A 21997-nucleotide genomic window follows, 5' to 3' on the forward strand; every position below is an offset into this window, starting at 1 on the left:
CCATATGCACAAGCAGAACTTGCAATCGGCCGTGCTCTCTCTGTCTCCGTCTCTGTCTGGCCATTCGCTGTGAGCTTTGTGGCGTCGCTGTCGCTGTCGCCGTCGCTGGCCGTCGCAGCAGCGGCTTCTTGTTTCCGTTTCGTTTCGTCTGGCCATTCGCGTTTTTCCTAGAGTCGGTGCGGGCTTCGTTGCGCGGTTGATTTACAGTTGGTCTCTCTGGCCTGCCTGCGCCTGGATAACGCAAGTGCGTGTTAAAAATAGCTAGAAAACGAAGAAAAAACCACCCACAAAGATAAAAACACAGTTTCTCTTATCGTGGCGCTGGAAAAACAAAAAATTATCAAATAAATAAAATGCGGAAATGCAAATTTTTGAGGGATTTTAAAACGCCGCATCCTGGAAAAGTGTCTGTGACTCTAGGTTTTTTTTTGTGTGCGTGCATGTGTGTGTGTGTGTGAAATAAACAAAAAGGCGAAAGTTTGTTGTTGGTTCTCCGCACAGGCTCTCTCTCGCACTCACTAACGAGCAACGCTCTTAGTTCCTGTTCCTCGTTCTCTTTTGCCTTCCTTCCTTTGGCCGCGTGCAAGGTGTTTTGCAAGCAAGGTATGCCACTGGCGCTGGCCCTGGCTGCTGTATGCAACTGGGCCCACCTTGTGCGAGCACACCTTCCTTTTCCTGTTTCATTTCCCTACATTCTTTTTATTACTCTATTTACACTTTCCGACTCCTTGTGTGGGCGTACACACTTACATATGTGTGTGTGCTCTTGTGTGTGTGGCTTAGCGAGTGAGTGAGTGCGCGTTTGGGGGCGGCTGACATCTCACACCTGACGTTGCTGCTGTCCTTGTTGTTCCTGTTGGCCAAGTTTTTTGTTGCTTCCAGAAGTTGCGCTGGCAACCGTTAGGGCAAAAGCAACAACATTAACGAGGGCGAGTTTCTCTCATGCTGTTCAATTTTCTCTTTAAAAGAAAACCCAACCAGACTGCCTGCTGCCTGCTGCCTGGCTGCCTGCCGGCAGAACAATCCAATTCATTGCCAACTCTGAATTTAGCCGGCAATAAAACCGAAAGTGTCTGGCAGCCAGCATTCGTCCTCCTCTTTGATGAGCCGCCGCCACCGCAGACCCCACTCGGATGTGATTGGAGAGATCTTGGCGTTTCCGCCGTGCCGTGTCCTTCCGCGTCGCTAACAAGCTGAAGTGCCCGTGACTTGAGGTGAGTACAGTGTGCAGTGTGCCTTTTGCCCTACTCCTCGTATGCTTGGGTATTGGTGAGGGTAGTGGGTATGATAGCTTCGATCAGCGTTTGGCAACGTGGACTAGAGGGCTACCCTTACTCAAATATTCTGGAACAGATTCAAACAAGGAGTCGATCTGTTAATCTCTTTTGCCAAGGACTTCGCTAGGGCATCCGAGCGTCGGGTCGGAAAGTAAAGTTTACTTCCAGTTTGATTGCCGTTTTCTATTAGCGAACGGGCAAACGGGCAAACGGGTAAACGGGCGGGCGCCTGGTGTTCCTTATCCGTCGCCACTCGCCCGGAGAGAGGAACACGGTCCCAAGCAGCTGCTAATGGCGCGCGTTGGCTTGTGAAAAAAGCGAATGCGAAGAAAAGTGGGCGGAGGAAGGGCTGGAAGGCCATTTAGGGAATAGGGAGGTCTAAGCAAGTGTGAAAGTTCCATACCCATGCCCCATGCCCCGTGCCCCGTGCCCCATGCCCCCTACTCCATATGGTGGTCCCCAACATATGGTGGAAGCTAATTTTCTTTCGACTTCTCGAATCTGTGAGCATACCATATGTCCATATATAGTAGGTACGGCATAAACACAGCAGCCACTCGTAGGTAAATATTTCATTTAATATGTATTTGGAATATTTATTCAGTGGTTAAGTCAATTATGTGGGAATATACGAGTATTTAATGATCCTAAAAGTTGGAATTAGCTTACCATCCGATAATCCAGTATTTATTATTCAAATGAAATCAGTTTCCTGCCTTTCATCAATTTGATGTGGCCCCAAAGACAGACGGACAGACAGACACTCGGAATCTGTCGCTTAAAGTGACCCTAGGTCCTGGGACCTGGGACCTGGGACCTCGTTATGTGCACACACAGAGGGTCCTAAATCAAATTTACATTCCGGCAATCATCATAAAAGAAAGCAGCAGAGCTTGCCCCCGGGGCAGGTGCAGCCCCGTCCGAGCCACATAGGTACATATATAGTATACATATGCAAATGATGGGGATGTGGCCCAGTGCCCGGGTCCCAAAGTCCCCCTGAAAGTCCCGCCTTTCACGCAGGACATGTGCGTGCGTGCGAAATCTGCGAAAAAAAGAGGAGAGAAAAAAAATGATTAACAAAGGCTCCCCGAGGTGCGGCTAAGGATTGGGGAGTGGAGAGTGGGACGAACCGTACTCACATGGGGAATTACATCCATCGTCGCGTAGACCCAGACGGAGGCGGAGACGGAGACAGGACGGAGAAAGAGCCTAGCCCCCTCGGGACAGGCGCAGTGCGGCTGTCAAAACAAGGCCCGGCCCTCCCTTTGAGAGGGCCAGCTGCTGCTCTACTGGTTAATGGCATTTGAGGAGGGGCACAGCCCCCCAGCTCCCAGCCCCCAGGCCACAGCCTGAAACTCGAGCGAGTAATTTGTGTCACGTTTTAATTTTTGACGCCGCAAAGGACATTCGAGTGTCTCTGCGATGCGCTGCTCCGTGATTATGACAATTAGGATTCCGTTGCGTTCTCCTTGGTATTTAAAAGGGTTTATTTTGTAAGCCCCTTTTCCAAAGACAGAGCACAGCGGTGGAGCAACGTGAGTACTCGTGTGCATAATTAAGGCGACACAGGAGCCGTGTACAGTCGCTTTACAACGGACCATATGGCATGGTATGCCGCTTTAAAAGGTTTCAATATTTAAGGGGGTCTCTGGGCCAACAGAGAGAGACAGAGGCAGGGTTTTTGGAGCTACGTGGCAAGCCACAGGTCTTAGGTTTGTTCAGCAGAATATTGATAGATCTATGAATATAGATCCCTAATGGGTTTTTCCGTCCCTTCCCTACCTTCTCCTTCTGAAAGCCATTTATCAAGCGTTATCTATTGGACATTTCCCGTTCAAAATTATTGAATTTTAATCCCAAATGCCTTGTGGGTATAACCTGAATGAGTCATGAATCACCTGAATCTAGATGGGTTTCACGAGCTAAGGCACATATCAATCAATTCCGTTGAGGTCGTTAGCAATGGCGAGGGGTGTTTGAGCAGTGTACATCATATTTAAATGTTTGTTTTTCTCAGTGTAATCAGCTATCATTCATCTTTTGAACCGTCGCTAATTGGATGCGCTTCCATATCAATCACTTGCGGCCATAATTGCAATTGGGAATATTATTTTTTAGCCTTGGAAGCGTCCACTTCTCCTGTGGCTGTCAGCCGCCGCGTCAAGTGGTTGGTTCAACATGCCACAAAGCGGCACAGAATCTGTCAGTGAAATGTCCAACGCCATTTGCAGTGATTTCTGCTCTGCCACTTTGATGCTGCCACGGGATCTGATTCTGAAACGCAACTCAAGCATCCCTGGGCTGCGTCAGCGCCTGTCAGACTGCGTAACTTTCAAATGGCAGACCGGAAGGCTGGAAGGAAAATGTGGAAAAGTTTGACAGTTTTTCTTGGGAAAATGTGCAAGCTGGCCAAAACTAAAGACAGCTACGACAGACATTAGATAAGTAGTCCGGACTCCAAAGATCGGAATGGAGTCCCAAGAGATTATACAAATATCCCATAAACGAACGGCTATGGGGACCATTCGCCTGGAATGCGAAAACGGGAAAGGTGGGATGGGAATGCTGCTAATGGAACTGTCTTGGAAGATCCCCAAATAATGGGCTGGGCTCTAGGGATTCCATCCTTCATCCTGTATCGATAGAAAATGTCAATTGAATTCCGTTTTAGTTGCATTTCCTCTGAACAGTTACCGTCATCTTTATTGGGAAACCCTCGGAAATGAGATGGTCATGGACCCACTTCGTCTTCTCTGACTCCTCCTTTTCAGAGAGATGAGGAGAGGGAGGGCATTCGGGCAGCGTCAGCGAGAGGTAACCAACAACTGCGTAAACAGACGCAGACAGGACCGCGGCAGGACATCAAGGAGGCCCGAGGAATGGCCGGGAATGAAGGAATGAAGGGGGTCTTCAGTCAATTTGACAAACATGACACAGAAACGGAAACGAGAACGTCGCTACACAGCTGCTGACTTGCAACTTGGGGCAGCACTGGCAGTTGCCTTAATGGACACTCCTCAGACTCGCTGCCGCGGGGCATTCCTCCTTCAAGGAGCAGTGGGGCGGCGATGGGCAGAAGAGTGGGAAGCGAGGGCAGAGGGGGATGCGAGGCAGAGAGGGAGCCTGGCAATTAAATTTTTAAAATGCCATTTCAAAAGCAATTTCGAACGGCAGTGCAAATTAAAAATGCCAACTGTCTGCCAGTACGAGGCCGAGGACGAGAACGAGCACTGGAGTGTGTGTGGTGTGGTGTGTGGATAGGCGAATGGGAAATAGAAAGCAGAGAGTTTACGGAGAAGCACAGGGCCGTAGGACAGCAAACAATATTTTCACAAATGAACGTAAATTGAATTTGTGGCCAAGGAATGGCAAGTTTTGTCTGCGGCTCTGCCCCAAAGAAAACTGTAAGGAATGCCAGCAGTCGAGGGCGGTATGCCGACCATTAGGATACCCCGCTACCAGGATTTATAGTCCTTATAGTCCACCAGACACGCACTGGCCACAGAACTCCCAAAATGATGTTTTTCCATCAGAGTTTTTTCACTCTCCGATTTTGATGAAAAAAGGACAATAGCCAAGCACTTCTGCAAAGACCTATATACCCGGCTAGCCTACGATTAGAAGGTAATCTTCAAGCAAAAGAAAGTTTTGCCGAGTTTTCTATGTGCTTCTGGGCTTTTTTTTGTGGGTCGGGTCGTCATTGCAGTGATGTGATCCCAGGCAAGCCGGCGCCAAGTGCCGGGCCGGCGCCTGGCTGGCTACTTTTTCTTTCGGCGAAAACCCATGTGCCCCGCCACGCTCCGCAGCGCCCCGGCCAGTGCCAAAAGAGAATGCGTTTTTTGGGGGTTCTGTTTTGCTTGGGACATTCGCAGAACGGAGAGCCGATTCCCCATCAGCTGTTGGCATTCCATACCCCCCTCTAGGAAGGGAATTCCCCAAGGAAATGCAATTTAAGCTGCTACCCGCCCTGCACCCCAACACTTGAACTCCCTTCGCTTCGTTTCGTTTCATCTCATTTCGTTCCTTCAGGTGTACAGGCTGTACCGTTTTTCAGACTGTACCCCTAACATTCTGCAATCTTCACGGCCTGTACCTTTTTGTTTCATTCGGTTTTTCCGACTTATCCGTTAGGTTCATTCAATCTTCAGGCCCTCGACTGCTCAGACTGTACTTTTAGTTTTCTTTGCCATTTCCCTGCCTTGCCTTGTGTCGTACTTCGTTTTACTGTTTTCCTTGGAGTCTGTTTCGGTTTAAGGGATTTTTCTTGTAATTAAATTGGCAATTTTTCAAGCATTTTTTCACTTTCCCGCTCCCTTTGGCTACCAGCCAGCCATGAACTTTGTCCTGCTCGTCGTCCGGTCCAATCTCAATCTCAATTTGATCAAAAATGAAATGAAAACAATGTTTTTGTGCATTCTCCTTTGGGCCATTTGAATGCGGATGGATTTTTTTGCGGAACTCAATTTGATAATGCTTTAGACAAGCACTTTCCCGATTCGAATCCATATTTTCTTTTGACATACTTCTTTTTGAGAGCAGAAATGGGAAGGAAGAAAAGTTAAGGGTTCTCAATTCAATTTGTGATGGGTAGGGGAGATCTTTAATTTGTTTCCAAGAGAAAGGACAGAATCCATATCCGAGTAGATAGAGAAGTTTTACTATTGCAGTGGACATCAGATGAGGCGTACTAAAATGAGATAAGGAAATGAATAGAGAAAAGTCCTTTCTCCAAAGGTTTCTCATAAGATGAGCCTTGGGATTGTCAGATATTGAATATAACGAAGTCAAAAGAGGGGCCTAGTTTAGGTGGTTACTTATAAGAAGATTTTTGGCAATGAATGAAGTAGTATAATTTTGTTAGAATAAATTTATGATCCGTAATCGATCAGTGAGAGTTTTCGAATAACTAAGTTAAGGAAGTAATCCAGCAGAACATCGACAAACTCGCTCTCCATCTCTTTCTCTTTCCCAGTGTGGCTTTGCAGCTTTCTTACTGGTTAGTCCTTGCTTTTCTTTTTAGAAACAGGTGGTACTAAAGAAATTCCCTACGCCGATCTCATAATTTTCGAGTTACAGACATAAGTGAATGACTGATTGGATGAATGGAACCGGATCTCTGGCATTCCCCACTCCCCCAATCCCCACATTCCGAAGTGATAATCGTAAATGTTGGAGCATGCCTTTTAGTGGGTTCGGGTACCGTTTCCGTTTCTTCGGGAGGGGCCCCCCCCCAGTGACTAAACGAAGAATTTCCTAGGCAGAGCCAAAGCGGAATATCAAAAGAGCAAAGCGGAACGAAACGAAACGAAATGAAATGAAACGAAACGGAGACGCACAATGAAATCACTTCGCGTTCGAGTATCTACTATATGGTATGTGGGAGAAGTGTAGTCGTAAAACCATGATAAATACATATGTATTTGGTTATCACACGCCCAAAGCCAAAGCCATAATCCCAGTCGTACAGGCGATAGGCCATAGGCCACAGGCTACAGAAAAACATGCATATAAAATATATACAAAAATAGTAAAAATGTATTCCATCAGCATGTACGTAAATGGTATCGTGCAGATGTGTGTATGTATCTTTATTTATGTTTTATCTGCATACCAGTGGGCTGTTTTTTCGGTTTTTTTTTTGCTTTTATCAGCAAAAGAAATTGTAGGTTAAGTACTCGGCGACATTTACCATCAATTTTGGGTGACAGCACACCCCGGATAGAACTGGCGGTAGGTTGGAGAGGCCAATTACTGAAATGGAAATAAATACTTGGTTCACTTTTCAACATAATCTGCTTTTAGAGAAATTAATTATATCGAGTGGTCCCCCAAATGGTAGCCCCTCTCCTTCTGCTGAACTATTTTTTTAAAAATAAAAAATAGAAGACAATATTCTGTGGAGAGAGCAATGTGGAGTAGGGGTTTTGTAGTCAGTAATTTGTAGCCCAGTGTCCAGTGGAGTTTTTCGAGATAAAGATAGGTCAGGAGGCCCTTCAGTGAGCATTTGATCTTAAGGAACATACATATACAATATACTTACATAGAAAGAAGAATACTAGGAATGGAACATCGTTGAGCAAAGCAGTATTACTCACAGTCCCAATGGCAGTCGCTTATGGGAAACTTGTCCACAGAATCAACGTCTTTCGCATCATTTGATCAATGTGAAACAGTCATTACTTTTGAAATGTTAGAGAAGAAGCTGTCTCAAGAGTATGAATGGTTTCGGATGGTCTATTTTGATTCGATAGAGATAATATCCCTACAGTCAATAGCTGAATACGAATGAAACCAAAACAATCTCTTTGTACATACACACTAGATGACATAATAGCTAGAGTGAATATAATATCATAAATAATGGTGCAATATCATATGGGCACAGGGTGCGGCATCTTTTATGGCGTTTGTGAAGCGATTGACGTGAATTCATTTCAATTTGAGCTATGGATCGCTCCACATCGAAACAACCCGCTGAAGTAGTCCTTCATATCGTGTGCATATCGTCGAGGCGCGTGAAAAAGGTCTGAACGCAGATCTTCCCAGATTTGAGGCCTCCGGGGGCGTTCTTTGTGGGGCAGCAAGCCTCAATGCCATTGAATAGCTCAAGGCCGAAATCATCGCTATATCTATTGTGTATATCCTGTTCAAGGATTCAAGTTCTCTTTGCAAATCGGTTGTTTTCTCTTACAGTTATTCGATGTTTACATGGCGCACCCTGTACATGTGTCCGATGATCCAACAACACGTTCAGAAGTTACAGTAAACTCGATCGTTTTGAGGCGTTTACCTGCCACGAGTTTCCCATTTCCTCACGACTGGTGCTGTATTCCCCAAGAAATGTGACATGTGACATTTGACATATGATTATCAATTATCAAAAATCAGAGCTTCCTCACGTGCCGAAACCCCATAAAGTGGAGAAGTTGACGGAACTGCTTATTAATTGATATTGGAAAATAAATTAGTGACGGGGCCAAAAAGAAGGAACAAAGCGCGGGAGTGATTCAGTCGAAATGTTGCGATAGCGGCTCCCCCTCCCCCTCGCCCAGGCGAAGGAATATTCGGGTCAGAACTTTAACTTTTAATCTCTCAACTGTTGCGCTGCCCAAAACGAACGGAGGGAGTGCCACGCAACAGTTGCCCCGCCCCCGCGAAGTCCCCGAAGGGGGACTGGGGCGTCCTGCTGGTTGCGTGAGTTCGATTGATGACGCTAGCGATTGATAGTTCCCGCTGGGGCCGAGAACTCGGATATTCCATGCCATTCATCAGCTCTCCGTGCCCTCTAATGTTGTGCACAGTGGAATGGAACAGCCGGAACGGCCCACTCGTATCTGAAGGTTAATCCGAACTTTACAGACAATTTGCTTCTGGTTGTGGATGCATTTGAACAGCTGTCGTCGCACTGTCATCAAGTTTTATTGGCAAATATTACAGAGCGGCAAACACCTTGTGTCGATGTTTGCCCAGAGCTCTACCAGTTCTGGTTGGCAGCAAAGTAGTGAAGGGAATACAGAAATGAAGCTGAATCTTCTTCTGGGAATATCCTACTTCAAAAACTTCCCACACAAAAGTGCGAGAGCCTACCCACTGTTCTAGTCGTTGGCATTAGCCTAATAGCCTTGACCAATTCCATTCCGAAAGCCCAATCCCTTTCCCATTTTCATTCCCATTTCCATTCCCGTACAACCCCATCCCATAGGCAGACCATTAGTCAAAGCACACTAATTTGTTGTCATAAATTTTATGGATTTGCTGTAAAGTTGCTTTTTATACGGCCTTTTGTTAGGACATATCACAGTGGATTCGTCGGATATAGACACAGATACGAATACGAATTGATAAATGTTATCTTCTTTGACTTTGTTTATGGGTGCAATAGGTAGCTACGTTTTTCCTTATGTATGTAATGGGCTATAAGGTAATACCCCATACGTCATTGGCTCCATCGTTCAGTTGTTCGAAATCACAGCAGGAGCTAACATGCAGAGTGCTTTTCCCCTGAGAATTGTGTTCAAATCTGAGTCGGAACATAAACAGATCATACATACCATATCTCAGGATCTATTCTCTGATAATGCCTTTTATAACAGTGCAATAGATTAGACTTTTGTTCAGTGCAAAAAACCATCGACCGCTTATCTAAAGCCACACAAGAAGTATACGATATTTGTTAAAAAGTCAGTCGTACATACATATGTACATACATGTGTATTTATTTATCTCTGAGGTCTAACAATCGACCGTAACATTTGCTTGTTAATTAGACCAAAAGCGCTTCTAATCGATTGAGTGGAACCATTGTCGGGGATGTTCTCTGAACGTCGGGCAGACATGTAGCAGTGAAGTGCGACTCTCGGATAGTGTGAGGTTTTCCATTCACTTCATTAATGGACCAAACCCCTGGATTGAGTGGCTTTTATCGAAATAAATCGAACGCCAAGAAGCCATTTATCGTTTAAGGAAGAACGTTTATTCACTGTAGAAATGGACTTAGGCTATGCATTGTGTTGGATCGATTAACAATAGAAATAGACAATTGCCCAAACGGTTTTATTCCCAATCTCGGAAAATGCATTCTTAAACTTTAAATCTCGAATCAAATATGCTGCCTCGGGATCGAGTGGCCTCAGTGCAGTGCCTGGCAGGACGCGTGGCCGGCATCGCAGGGACATTAATATAGTGCATACTCGTAGATGCACTTACTTTGCCACTTCATCAGGCACGAGGAGCTCCGCCGAAGAACTCCACTCTGAATATAAAAAGAACCATTGGCCATGCTCTCTCAAGTATTGCCAGCACGTACCCATTGATGGCGTTTGAGAGGTGCCTCGCACGAGTCGTATGTGGCGCTATGCACGATAATTCACATGACCATAAAGGCATTTCAGGCAACGCTTCTGCCGCCCCGCTGCCCCCGGTGCCCCCGCTGCCCCCGCTACCCGCTGAAAAGGTTCGTTAATCCATTAAATTTGATATATGCTCGTGTGGGTGGCCCTGGGCTCCCCGGGATCCCCTGGAAGTCCTGCCTGCATTTAGACAAATGCCATTCGGTGGGGTAATGCCTCGATGCCGATGTGTCAAGTTCCAAGAGAGATGCTGCTGCTGCTGCTTCTGCTGCCAACACAAATCAAAATGGAAAGAACTCGGTTTCACTTTTGCCATTTCTCTGCACTCTGCCACAGTGCACGTGCCCCCACAACATTATGCAATTGTTTTTGCCCCACACACACGCACACAGCGCCACAGCCACAGCCCCTGTCACACGCTGAAAGGAGCACAGGGAGGGGGCGTCATTTTGATGGCTCTCACAGTGGGACGCCTTCATTTGGATGCCGTCGGGATTATGGCCGAAATAAACTGAAACTGAAATTGAAATGCAATAAAATACAACTAGATATTGCAAAAGCGGCTCTTAAATGCCCCTGGTCTTGCCACAAAACGAGTCATCCGGCACCCCAGCTGCAGCTGTAGTTTATAGCGTGTTTCGACAGTTAATATCGAATGGGGACAGTGGTCCAAAGCGGTTCTAAGCCAAAGAAAACCCACAAAGAAAAGCAGAGAGGGCTAGTAGGGATTTCTATATGGAATATCGTTTCAGATCCATCGTTTGCCCATCTCCTGTGTCTCTTTCTATCTCTCTCTCTTTCGTTTCTCTGGTGATCGGCGCCTCTCTCCTCGCACTCTCAGCGGGAAAAGAGATAGCAGTAAGACATGCACTACGTGCATTAAATAATATATTTTCTTTAATGTTTAATGCTTAATCTTCAAGTGGCTTGTACTATGGCTCTGCATAAGAAAGGCTGCTGCTGAAATGTTAATCGGAATATTTTAGAGGAGAGCAGAGCAGAGGAGAGGAGCCATGCCATACAGCGATACGTGACAAATGCGAGTGTCTCTGGATCGGATCTGCCATTACGTAATGCTCACATATCTGTGTGTCCCACGGTGCCTGCCCCACAGCCCACAGCCCACTGTGCGTGGGTGGGTGGGGGGACACGTCCGTTCAAGGACGCATTGCGATGGCACCGCTCGAAAATGGCATCCGGGTGGGTGCTCGAGTGCAGCTCCATGGCGCCGGGCGCCGGGCACTGGGCGCCGACGCTGCTCCCTTGTGGCCCTGGCCATGGCCGGAATGTACCATTTCCATTCTATGGCCGCTATCCGCCAGCCGCCATCCCCATCCGTGGTGGGATTCGTTTCTGTCAGCACTTGGCACCCACTTGTGTGGTATTTTGCTTTACACTTACACTCTCCCCCCCTCTCTCTCTGCACCCCCCATTCCGCCCCCTATTTCCCTCTTCCTCTTCCTGTCTATTTGTCTCTCTCCCTCTCCCTCTCTCCCTCCCTCCCTCTTTGCCTGTCTGTCTGGGATGCCTTTTGTTTCCTTTTCTGTTTTCGGTTTATTTGTGGGGAAGGAGTCGGCTACAGGGCGACAGGACGACAGGACGACAGGAATTGTCATGTAAATGGGTTAAATTCTGACATTAAATTGTTCGTCCCAGAGATTTTTCATTTGTAAACTCTGCCATGCCGCTTTGATGCTCGGAAAACATGATTTCCCATTTTCAGCCGACTGGCCACAACACCCCACAGCCCCACAGCCTCGCAGCCCCACAGCCTCGCAGCCCCACAGCCCCACAGCCCCACAGCCCCGCAGTCCCCCATTCTCTTTTCCATTAAAACTGAAACCCAAACCAAAACCAAGAACAGCCCTGGCTGTGAATCGGTGCCTGGGGGCATAAAGGGATTTGCAGCATTTTGTTGATAATTGCATTTCGAGATTTGCGAGAGAGAGAGAGAGAGAGAGAGAGAGGGGGAAAGAAAGAGAGAGAGACGTCCTGCCAAATCACTGACGGACCACAGAAATGGTATTCAAATAAAATGGATTATAGCATTTTAGAGAATCTTCTGCTCGGTTGATAATCTTAAATAAATTAAAACACAAGAGAGAGCACTCTCTGGTGGGTGGAGAGACGTAATATTACTAATCAATGCTCTGAAACTACATTACTGCTACTGGACTTTTACATAAAAAACGATAAGGGAGTATCTAATCAACAAATGATAATTGAAACTGATAAAATTCCGCTCGTTAGAAAGTGCAACATCGACCCTACAGACAGCTGCAATGCTTCCAAGAATGGCATTTGTTTGTTCATGGGAAAAGCAGAGCCTCAAAGGAGTTCTGCGGTAGTACAAGTGGATTAGTAGGTGGGCTTGTCCTTGCTCCCGATTGCCAGCCAGCCAGCCAGCTCGAGAATCCACTCTGCAGCCTACTGAAAAGTTAATTGAAAGATCTGTATGCACATTTATGTACTACCCTTCAAATCAATAACTATTACTTAAACAAAGGGGAAAACAGGGGAGGGAGTGGAGTGACTGTGGGTGCAAGTTTAATTGCATGCAGATTGGGGGGGCAGATTGAGGGACGAAAACAAGGTGAAACAAAACGGCGCCCAACTTTTGTGCGGGGGGAATCATGCAGAGCGCAGCACATTTCAAATTGGCCATTGAACTTTCATATCAAAACACACAAACAAAAACAGGCAGCAACAGCGAACGGCCAACAGAACCGGGGCGAAAATGGCTTTTAAAATGCTAAAAACACGCGAGAACCGCGCCCCATCATAATTGGAAATGTCTGTAAGAATCGTAAGAACCCTCTCCCCGAAAGCCGCCCCCCGCCTCCCGCCTCCCGCCCCCGCCACATAATGGCTCGTACGAGTACATCCGCTGCGCCCCAGCTCCAGCTCCAGTCCCAGTCCCACCTGCGGCGCACCTGCCCCCGGGCGGTTGTTAACAACTTTGTGGAAATTACAATGGGGAAAGGAAAGTGGAAAGTGTAATCAAAGTGGTTAGGAGGTCGTTGCTTTAAGGGCAAGCGATTAGCGTGCAACGTGCAGGCCCGGGGCCTACATGCAATCCCATGAGAAATTCAATTTCCCGAATCGATTAACATATTATTTGCGTGGGTCCAGCCCTGGATTGATCTTCTTTCATCTTTATTTGATGATCAGTATGAGATCTAGCACCTGTTGGTGCACACAAAGAGCTTGTCCAAATGGTGGCTAAATTGCTTGGGCCTATAAATAGATCGAAATTTGAAAAAGTTTCGAATTTTTGTTGCACCTTGCACTCGTTATCCAACCATTTTATGGCTCGAATGGGAAACGGTTTATCGTGTGTGCAGAATTGGCTTATAAGACATCAATAATTGTCTGATAAAAGACATATATACATAGATAATAGATAACCGAGCTATTAACAGTTGATTGCTGAGCTAAAGAGAGTCATATGTGTCTCGATAGCATTCAAGTGGAAAGAATAGCGAGCTACCTTCTCTGCCAATCCTTCAATACATAACTTAAAGAACTAAATATAAGGAGGACAAATAAATGGAACCTCTCGTTAATCCAACTATCAGGCAATGGCGATCCAAAATAGACTTAGTTTCCATATCGTTTTCGGAATATTAGATTGGGTTAGGCCCTCAACGGGGCCACGCATAGGCCAGTATGTCCCTTAGCTAAGGGAATATTAGAACCCTTTTATTTTCAAAATTATGGATGCCACAACAGAGCTCAAAGATCCCATCAATGTAGGAAATAGTATACCATACTACTCTCTCCCTCCCTCTCTCTCTCTCTCTCTCTCTTTTGTGCAGGTTTGTTCTTATCAAGGTCTCTTTCTGTAATGGCCTTCGAAGGCATAATTAATTGCAGTTCCCAAAAAAGAACAAATTACTGCAAAGAAAAGCTGGTTTATACATATATGTATGTATGTATGTATGTATTTCGTTGAGTGCTGAACATTTCGCTTTCGCAGAATGGATTTTAAATATTTAAATATTTAATTTAATTAATGGCAAAAATGACTTCCCTCTCAAGAGCGAAAGAAAAATGAAATATTGACCACACATTCGCACATAATTTCGTTTGCTTTTTGTCTTATGTTTTATCTGAAGAACGGCCATGGAAACACTAGCATCTGTTTGTAGAGATATACCATTATAGCATCCCAAAAGCAGTATATAAAGATGGTATAGATATATGAAATCCATATGGAAATATTGTTTGGGCGTGTAGTAAAATAGAAATGAAGTAAATCGAGTGAAATCTGTTAATAAATCGAATACCATCGGCGTCTAAAGTGGAATAATCTTTTTTTCTTGGTTTTAATTGCAGTTTCCCAATGCCACTAATCGCACCCGTGAAATGTAAGTACAAGGCCTTAAAAAGTAAATAAAATACCATTTGGTATTAAAAACTTTCAGACTTCGTTGCGTAGACGTCGGGGCCCTATCGACGTCCGTCCCGTCCCGTCCCGTCCACGCCCCCCGCTTCGCCTTCACTGCGTAAAACAATCAGAAATCGAGTGAAATAAAAAACCCGAAAAAGAAAAACCGCACACAAAGCAAATAAAGAGGAGAGAGAGCCAGAACCAGTGCCAGAGCCAGAGCCAGAGCACACAGTAGAATATACAGAGAAATCAGCGGAAAATAACATTCGAAAGCAACGGCAAAAACGAAACGAATGAAATCAAAACACCAAAGAAGAGTAAAGCGACGACCCACACGGAAGAAAGCAGCAGAACGACAACAACAACCACAGCAGCAGCAGCAACCAGAGAGAACCCCATAGAAGGGAGCAGGGTCCACCCACTATATGCCCTAGTATTGTCCGTAAACGACGAGTACTTTATTGTGGAATGAAGGGCGGCGGTGCCTACATCAGCATTGGCTCAAGCACCAGCGGCATCAACAGCATGGGGAGCGGCAGCGGCAGTGGCAGCGGCAGCAAGATGACGCTGGGAAAATCTGTTAAAATGTACCTGACCATATTCATAGCCACGACCTGCATCTACATGGTGCTGTATCAGTATCACATGTCCCGGGAACCCTTCGCGCCCAGCGAAGTCGGAAAGGTAAGCCAAACTACCAAATAGAGCCTTTAGTCAAGGCCCAGATTGAAAGGCTCTCTGGGAGGACATTTACTGGGAGTTTCCAAAGCGATCCATCCATAAAAGACATTGATTTTATCCATCTGAAGCTCTTAGAAGTGGGTATTCGCCTTACAAGGCAGCTCCAAGCAGTGGATGGATCTGCAAAGCAGACCGAGAGAGCATATCACATATCTCTCTCTCGCCCACTGCCGTTTCCATAAGAAAACTGTAGAAATTTCCAGTAAGTGTCATACGGGCTCAAGGAACCGTTGATTGCAGTTGTCGCCGCCGGCCCTCGCTCGTTCTTCGTTTTGTTTTGTTTCCATTTCGTTATCTGTTATACATTGTTATTCTGCATATGTATGTATGTCTGTTTGTGTCTGTCCATATGTATGTATGTATGTGTGTAATTAGATACCGTTTGTTAATTAGCTAGAGCGAGTTCTAAGCACACTTCTCTCCCACTCGCACACTGTGTTGTACAACAGTCGTCACCACCCACCGTCCACCGCCCACCGTCCACCGCCCACTGCTACGAGATGTGGGACATCATTAATATAACAGTTATTAGATAAACCAACGTATCGGACAGGCAGGAGGAGGCAAGATTGATAGCCAATGCCAGGAGCTGGTCGAAGATAAACATGTTATCTTTGATGAATGGATGTTTGAAAGGGCTCCAAAGGGATTACACAAATCGTTTACGCCAGCGATAGGGAGCGCAGTCCAGGGGCGTGGTATTGAAAGGGGGACATAGATGATAGTGTGACAGGTGTGCCCATCAAAGCCGTACAGTAATAGATCTACTACGTGCCTTTGCTGTTGTTCCGTCTATCTTCATTTTAATGGGTGAAAGTTAGAGAACTTGGATTTTCGAACACATACATATGTTAGTGTTTGTAGTTATATCTTGTGATTGTTGTTACCGATTGGGGGTTTCTGTTCAGTTGGGCTAGGTTAGTTTCCGTCTCTTGTGATTAGCTAGTTGCTATCAATCCTATGTATGTGCTCGTATGTATGTTTGTTCTCTAATCAACTATCTATATTTGTCTGTAATTGTTTCCTTTATGTTCTATTTCTTGTTCTATTTCCACTTGATCTCCCATCCGTAATCTAATCGCAAACAAAACGTAACTTTAGCATCAAGAGAAATCATCATCATCGTCATATATCGCCTCATATTTGTGGTCACCCATGTCCCTGCTAATGGCCAATGCAACAACAACAACAACAACAACGACAGTGTCTTCAACAACAACAACAACAGCAACAGTAAGCAATGCAGGACAGGTGGGACAGGGATCATCCTCTGGGTCCATCCGAACGGTTTCATTAGCTGCCACCCGACCCACACAAGCATCGTCATTGGCATCGGCATCGGCATCAGCGGGTGGCGCCGCCGCCCATAAGACTGCAGCAGCAACAACAACAACCACATCAACCACTCCCCCAGCAACAGTTACAACAACAACCACAACAAGAGCCAATCCGATCGCCAAAAAAGGTCCAGCATCCACATCCATGTCCCAGTCCCAGCTGGACGCTGCCCATAAAATTCGACCAACATTCGTTGCCGCTTCAGAGCCCGTAAATATATTGACGTAATCGTAATCGTAGCCGTAGCCGTAGCCGTACTTGTACCTGTATCCGTAGCTTTAGTTTTTCTGTTTGTACCCCTCGTAGCACTGCACGGAATGTGGATGTCACAACCAAAGCACGAAGTCTTCCTTTTTCCATCCACTTTTAATGCTTTTCCGTTGAGCGAAAGATCGAAATCCTAGCCATAACTGATTGATGCTTTGGTGTGGCATACCTTCCATATAGAATAAGTATTTTAACGATCTATCCACAGTGTTTTTGCCCCCCAACAGCATCCACTTTGTATATTTTTTGTTCGTTTTTGTTTAATTTGGAGAAGTGCATCCCCTCTGTGTACATACTCGAATAACTTTCGCTTCTCTCCGTGCAAACACGAGTACTCGTCGGTTTGATTGCTAATTATGATAGAACTGGTGGCTTGTGTGGTGGCTTTTTTTGTTTTTATGTTCTTTTCGTACTCTGAACTAACTTTAACAATTTCCTTGATTGGTTTTTGTGGCTTGCATCGCTGGTCGTCACAAGTGCGTGGCACGAGGTTGTCATTACACTGTATACATATGCACCTAAATTGAACAACAAATTAGAGCGGGCTGTTGACTTGGCCATAAACCAAAGCTGAATGGCAAACAAGCTTCAATTTTGGTTCGAATGGAAATGCCTTACGGGAAATTATTAAAGCCACAATCGGAAACAAGGCGTTTGCGGCACTTGAAAGTCGGTTAAGCAAGCCGACAGTATAATTTGCACAAACACAAATTAGTTGACAAATGCATTCCATATTTGCCAGACACCAAGCGGAGCCACTCGCTGCATGTTAATTATAGTGCCATTAGGACCATAAATAGGCATAGATATAGATTGCCATCACAGCAATTGCTGTATTGCTGTATCGCTGTACTGCTGATGTTTGTCTAACCAACTTTTGTTGGCCACACGATGTGCAAATTGGTTGGCAGCTATCAGTATCACGATTTCTGGGTTAATCACATGCATTATACTGGAATTAACCAGCAACCAGCCACCGCGAACCAACCATTCCCCGCTCCCTTTTCTGTTCCACATCCTTTTCAAAACGATGTGCAAACAAAAAGACTTCCATTCAGCATTTTGCATGAGTCTAATTTGAAAATTGCTCAAAATGCAGATACAAATACAGATAGAGATAGAGATACAGAGGGAGAGGGGGAGAAACCGAAACCGCCGACAGTAACAGCAACAGCAACAAATGGTATATATATATATATATATACTATGTTTATAGAACATTTGACTAGCATTGAAAGGCTCTGGTGGGTGGGTGGCTGGTGATCTAGTTTCTAGATTCATGCAAAATGCAAGCCAATTGAAAAGATTCACGCGCATTTGTTGGTTTCTGTCATTTAGTAGTAGTTGGATCCACTAACAGCAATGCAGCTGCCACTGCCCCTGCGTGTGCCCTACACTCAATGTCAGAGCTTGGGCCCATCGGCTGGGAAGGAAGGTTGGGGTCACCCTTTCACTGCTAAGCCACTCTGCGAGAGAGCGCAGGGGAAGTTGTTGTCTTTATTCAGTAGCTTAATAGTTTGCAGTCCAGTATAGTGCTAATCAATGCAGTGCAGTGTTGTGCAACGCAGCTCAGTGTTGAGCAGCGGGTGGCATCTTATCTACCTCGTGCAACCGGAGGAGATCTTGCTGTTCAGCTCAGCCCATAATCCATCCAACTTAGTGGATTTTTGCATGCTGCCATGGACACATGATCCCTCCAGCTCTGCCTCCGCCTCCACCTCCCATCCCAACCCGTTCCAATCTATCTCTTTTCTTTATTTAAATATCTGGGTTTATTTTGCAAAGTAAATTTGAATTTGAATGCTGCTTCCACCCGCATTTTCCTCTGCGACCGCCACTGCGACTGCCATTGCGAGTGCGCGTATGAGTGTCAGGGAATGGACAATTTGCAAAGTAGTGCGGCGGTTTATTTATTTTCAACGTCAGTCGTTCAATGGGCCATTCGGTTACATGCATACAATACAGTACAATACCATCTGGAAATGGAAATGAAAATTGAAATGGAAGTAGAAATAGAAATGGAAATGAAAATGAAAATGGGGTGTACTATTATGCCAGTATGTCGGTTACTGGTGCTGTGGGGCTTGAGAATGCGGTCTAGACACGCAGCCCCCTCTGCGAATGGGGGCGGATGTGGTCCAAGCCGATCCGTTCGCCTGTAAATTAATTTGCATAATTGCTCATAAAAAGAAACTCACGCCGCGTTACGCATCACCACACCCCACCTAACGAACCACTTTGCCACCCACCAACCAGCACAAGTGCAATGTACACACACACACACACACACACACTGCCACCACCTTTACCACTTGAGAGTACGGCCGTAGATAATCCTATCCTTAAACACTTGACCCCGCAGCCGCCCCTGTACATAATCACGCCCACCTACCGGAGGCCCGAGCAGCTGGCGGAACTGACGCGCCTCGGATACACGCTGAAGCACGTGGCCAATCTGCTGTGGCTGGTCATCGAGGATGCGAACAAGACGAACCCACTGGTGGCGCACACCCTGGACCGCATCGGGGTGCCGTACGAGTACATGGTGGGTGAGTATTGTCGTCCGGTGTCATGTCCACACCCCATTCGAGTGATATTTACGAGTTCCCGATGCCCATCCCATTCCACTCGCAGCACCCATGCCCGAGAAGTACAAGCAGACGAAAAAGGCCAAGCCGCGCGGCGTCTCCAACAGGAATCGGGGCCTCGAGTATCTGCGACAACATGCCACCGAGGGCGTGCTCTACTTTGCCGACGATGATAATACCTATGACATTAGCATATTCGAGCAGGTATGCTATCGACATTAAGGGGCCGTACTCCATTAAGTACTGACGACTGGGCTTGTCCTCCTCCTCCTCCTCCTCCTCCTCCTCCGCCTCCTCCACAGATGCGGTACATCAGCAAGGTGGGCATGTGGCCCGTGGGGCTCGTGACCAAAACGGGCGTCAGCAGCCCCATTATACGGAACGGGAAGCTAGACGGCTACTACGATGGCTGGATAGGGGGACGGAAGTACCCCGTGGACATGGCCGGATTCGCGGTGAACATCAAGTTCCTGAGGCAGCGACCCCACGCGCAGATGCCCTTCAAGCCGGGCTATGAAGAGGATGGCTTCCTGCGGAGTCTCGCGCCGTTGGATAACGACGAAATAGATCTGCTGGCCGACGAGTGCCGAGATGTGAGTGTCTCCTGCCTGCCTGCATTCTGAATTAATGATCGAACTAATCATGCTCTCTATGTGCTCTACAGATCCTCACCTGGCACACGCAGACCAAGAAGAATCCCCCCGCACAGGCGTTGAACAAGACGCGCTACAGCAACACCAATCTGGTGCACATAGACAAGCTGCTGGTGCGTCCGTAAGGACGTCAGACTGTAGTTAGATATAGATAGATATAGATAAACCCGCGCAGGGGGTCCGTTTAGGAAAGCGAGTGAGCTCACAAAGTGTCCATGGACTTGACCAGTTGTACAGGTACAACCTTGTGTTAAAGTCCCGATTCCACGCTTTTATGTGGACTGTGAACCAATCAGAATTGATCAGATCAGTAGATCCAGTAGGTGTACATTATTACCATAATCATACGATACGATAGCTAGCTCTAAGCGCGCACTCTCCTACGATACAGCCAGGCTTTGTTTGACCCCAGACACCAGACACTAGACACTAGACACGGCTCCTACTACATGCATACGAGTACGTATATTTGTAATCACACCTTAAGTACTCTACTCTACTCTAAATCATATCGTATCGTCCTCGACTACTACTACTAATACTTTTTGTAAATATTCGCCAATCTTGATTTAAGTTTAAGCAATACTTTTGTTTTGGTTTAAGTGGAAATTTATCAGATTTCTCGGCCACAACGAATTGGATCGGATGTTCCTAAAGCTACAAGAAGATACCCCACAAATTGTGCATTCAATTCCATCAACGTTTTCACTCATACCCAAGAGACAACCAATGCACGAGGTCAAGGCCTCCTCCCCAACCACAACAACTATTGGTAAATAGTAAATGGTAAATGTTAAATGGGGACAAGGTGTCAACTAGAAACTTATTTCCCGGAATGCTCCTAAGGAACACTACCCAAAAAGCAGCTCAAATGTGGGCCGCAGCCATTTCAATAATTCATGTTGACACAGTATGTTCTGCAGGCAGACACGAGCCGGGTGGCACAGATACTACCACTGCGACTATCCTACCCGTAACTCAAGGCACGGACTGGCCCCAAAGCATACCGAGCTCTGGGTGAACCTCCGAATCGCGTGCAGAGCTGCATGCCAGTCGATGCGGCGGCGGGAAGTACAGCAAACAGTTTACTATATGCTAATGGGATTCAATGACTCAAAAGTTTTGGCAAGGCAAAGCAAAGCAAAGCAAAAGCAATTCCAATTCCTGTAGAAATTATGCACACTTTGTTTGTTGAATTTTGTCCTTTCAACACACAAACACTCTATCTCTATACCTATCTCTCTCTCTGTAGGCCTAAGGATCTGTTGTACGAGTAGTTTCGAATTCTAGGTTTCCAAATGCAACACTTTCGCACTATCCCTAAGCATCTAAGTATTTGATAATGATAAGTTAAGTTTACAAAGATAAAGATAAATACATTTGTATTGTACTATATTCAAGTTATGAACTGCACTGAAATACGCCTACGTGTAAATAATATATTCACCAAAAAGTTGTAACCAAATTTTTACAAGTCCCGATATTGTACGGGAGCTATGGAGCTAAGGAAACTATGACAAATGGTATTATAAAATTTATACAATTTATACAACGGAATACGGAATACGATAAGCAGCAAAGCAATTAGTTAGGTACTTACAAAAAATCTTACAACAAAATACTAATATACTATTTAAACTACGAGTACGAGTACGAGTACGACTACGAGTACGAGTATATATTGATTGATATATAATGTAAAACCAAACCTCTTCAAGATATCTCAGAATCTTCCCCAGAATACTAAACGATACAGAAATAGTACACGAGTACGTCTAAAGCTATTCTCTTATTCAAGTACATTACAACATAAAATGTTTAAACCTGACAGAACTTCAATCATTTTTTAAGCAAAATAACTTTCAATAAATTTATCAATTTTCTAAAC

General features: G+C 45.7%; 1 protein-coding gene and 1 long non-coding RNA gene across 4 annotated transcripts; one reads left to right on the forward strand and one right to left on the reverse strand.

Annotated features, from left to right (window-relative positions):
• Positions 1-27: 27 nt before the first annotated feature.
• GlcAT-P (Glucuronyltransferase P) lies at positions 28-21937 on the forward strand. Of its 3 annotated transcripts, XM_015187846.2 has the most exons (9): positions 28-244; positions 969-1214; positions 14468-14499; positions 14557-15206; positions 16365-16811; positions 19231-19417; positions 19503-19660; positions 19759-20049; positions 20121-21937. In XM_015187846.2, exons 4-9 carry the CDS (start codon positions 14991-14993, stop codon positions 20232-20234), a joined length of 1413 nt encoding a protein of 470 aa, XP_015043332.2. In that variant the 5' UTR covers positions 28-244; positions 969-1214; positions 14468-14499; positions 14557-14990; the 3' UTR covers positions 20235-21937. The 3 variants fall into 3 exon arrangements, with proteins under 3 accessions (XP_015043332.2, XP_001353933.3, XP_015043331.2); XM_001353897.4 differs by lacking the exon at positions 969-1214; XM_015187845.2 differs by lacking the exon at positions 16365-16811 and having other exon boundaries at positions 51-244.
• Positions 9113-9452, reverse strand: LOC117184655 (uncharacterized). Its single transcript, XR_004470065.1, has 2 exons — positions 9332-9452; positions 9113-9281 (listed from the first exon to the last, which is right to left on the reverse strand). It is a non-coding gene; the product is annotated as an uncharacterized lncRNA (long non-coding RNA).
• Positions 21938-21997: the final 60 nt, after the last annotated feature.

This window comes from Drosophila pseudoobscura, chromosome X, assembly GCF_009870125.1.
Source record: "Drosophila pseudoobscura strain MV-25-SWS-2005 chromosome X, UCI_Dpse_MV25, whole genome shotgun sequence".
NCBI classification, from domain to species: Eukaryota; Metazoa; Arthropoda; class Insecta; order Diptera; family Drosophilidae; genus Drosophila; species Drosophila pseudoobscura.

Bases quoted from the DNA above. Each gene is read 5' to 3' on its own strand.
- GlcAT-P (XM_015187846.2), top strand. From the start codon at position 14,991: ATGAAGGGCGGCGGTGCCTACATCAGCATTGGCTCAAGCACCAGCGGC. The intron at 15,207-16,364 runs GTAAGCCAAACT...ACGTAACTTTAG, and splicing joins CGCCCAGCGAAGTCGGAAAG to CATCAAGAGAAATCATCATC. The intron at 19,661-19,758 runs GTATGCTATCGA...CCTCCTCCACAG, and splicing joins ACATTAGCATATTCGAGCAG to ATGCGGTACATCAGCAAGGT.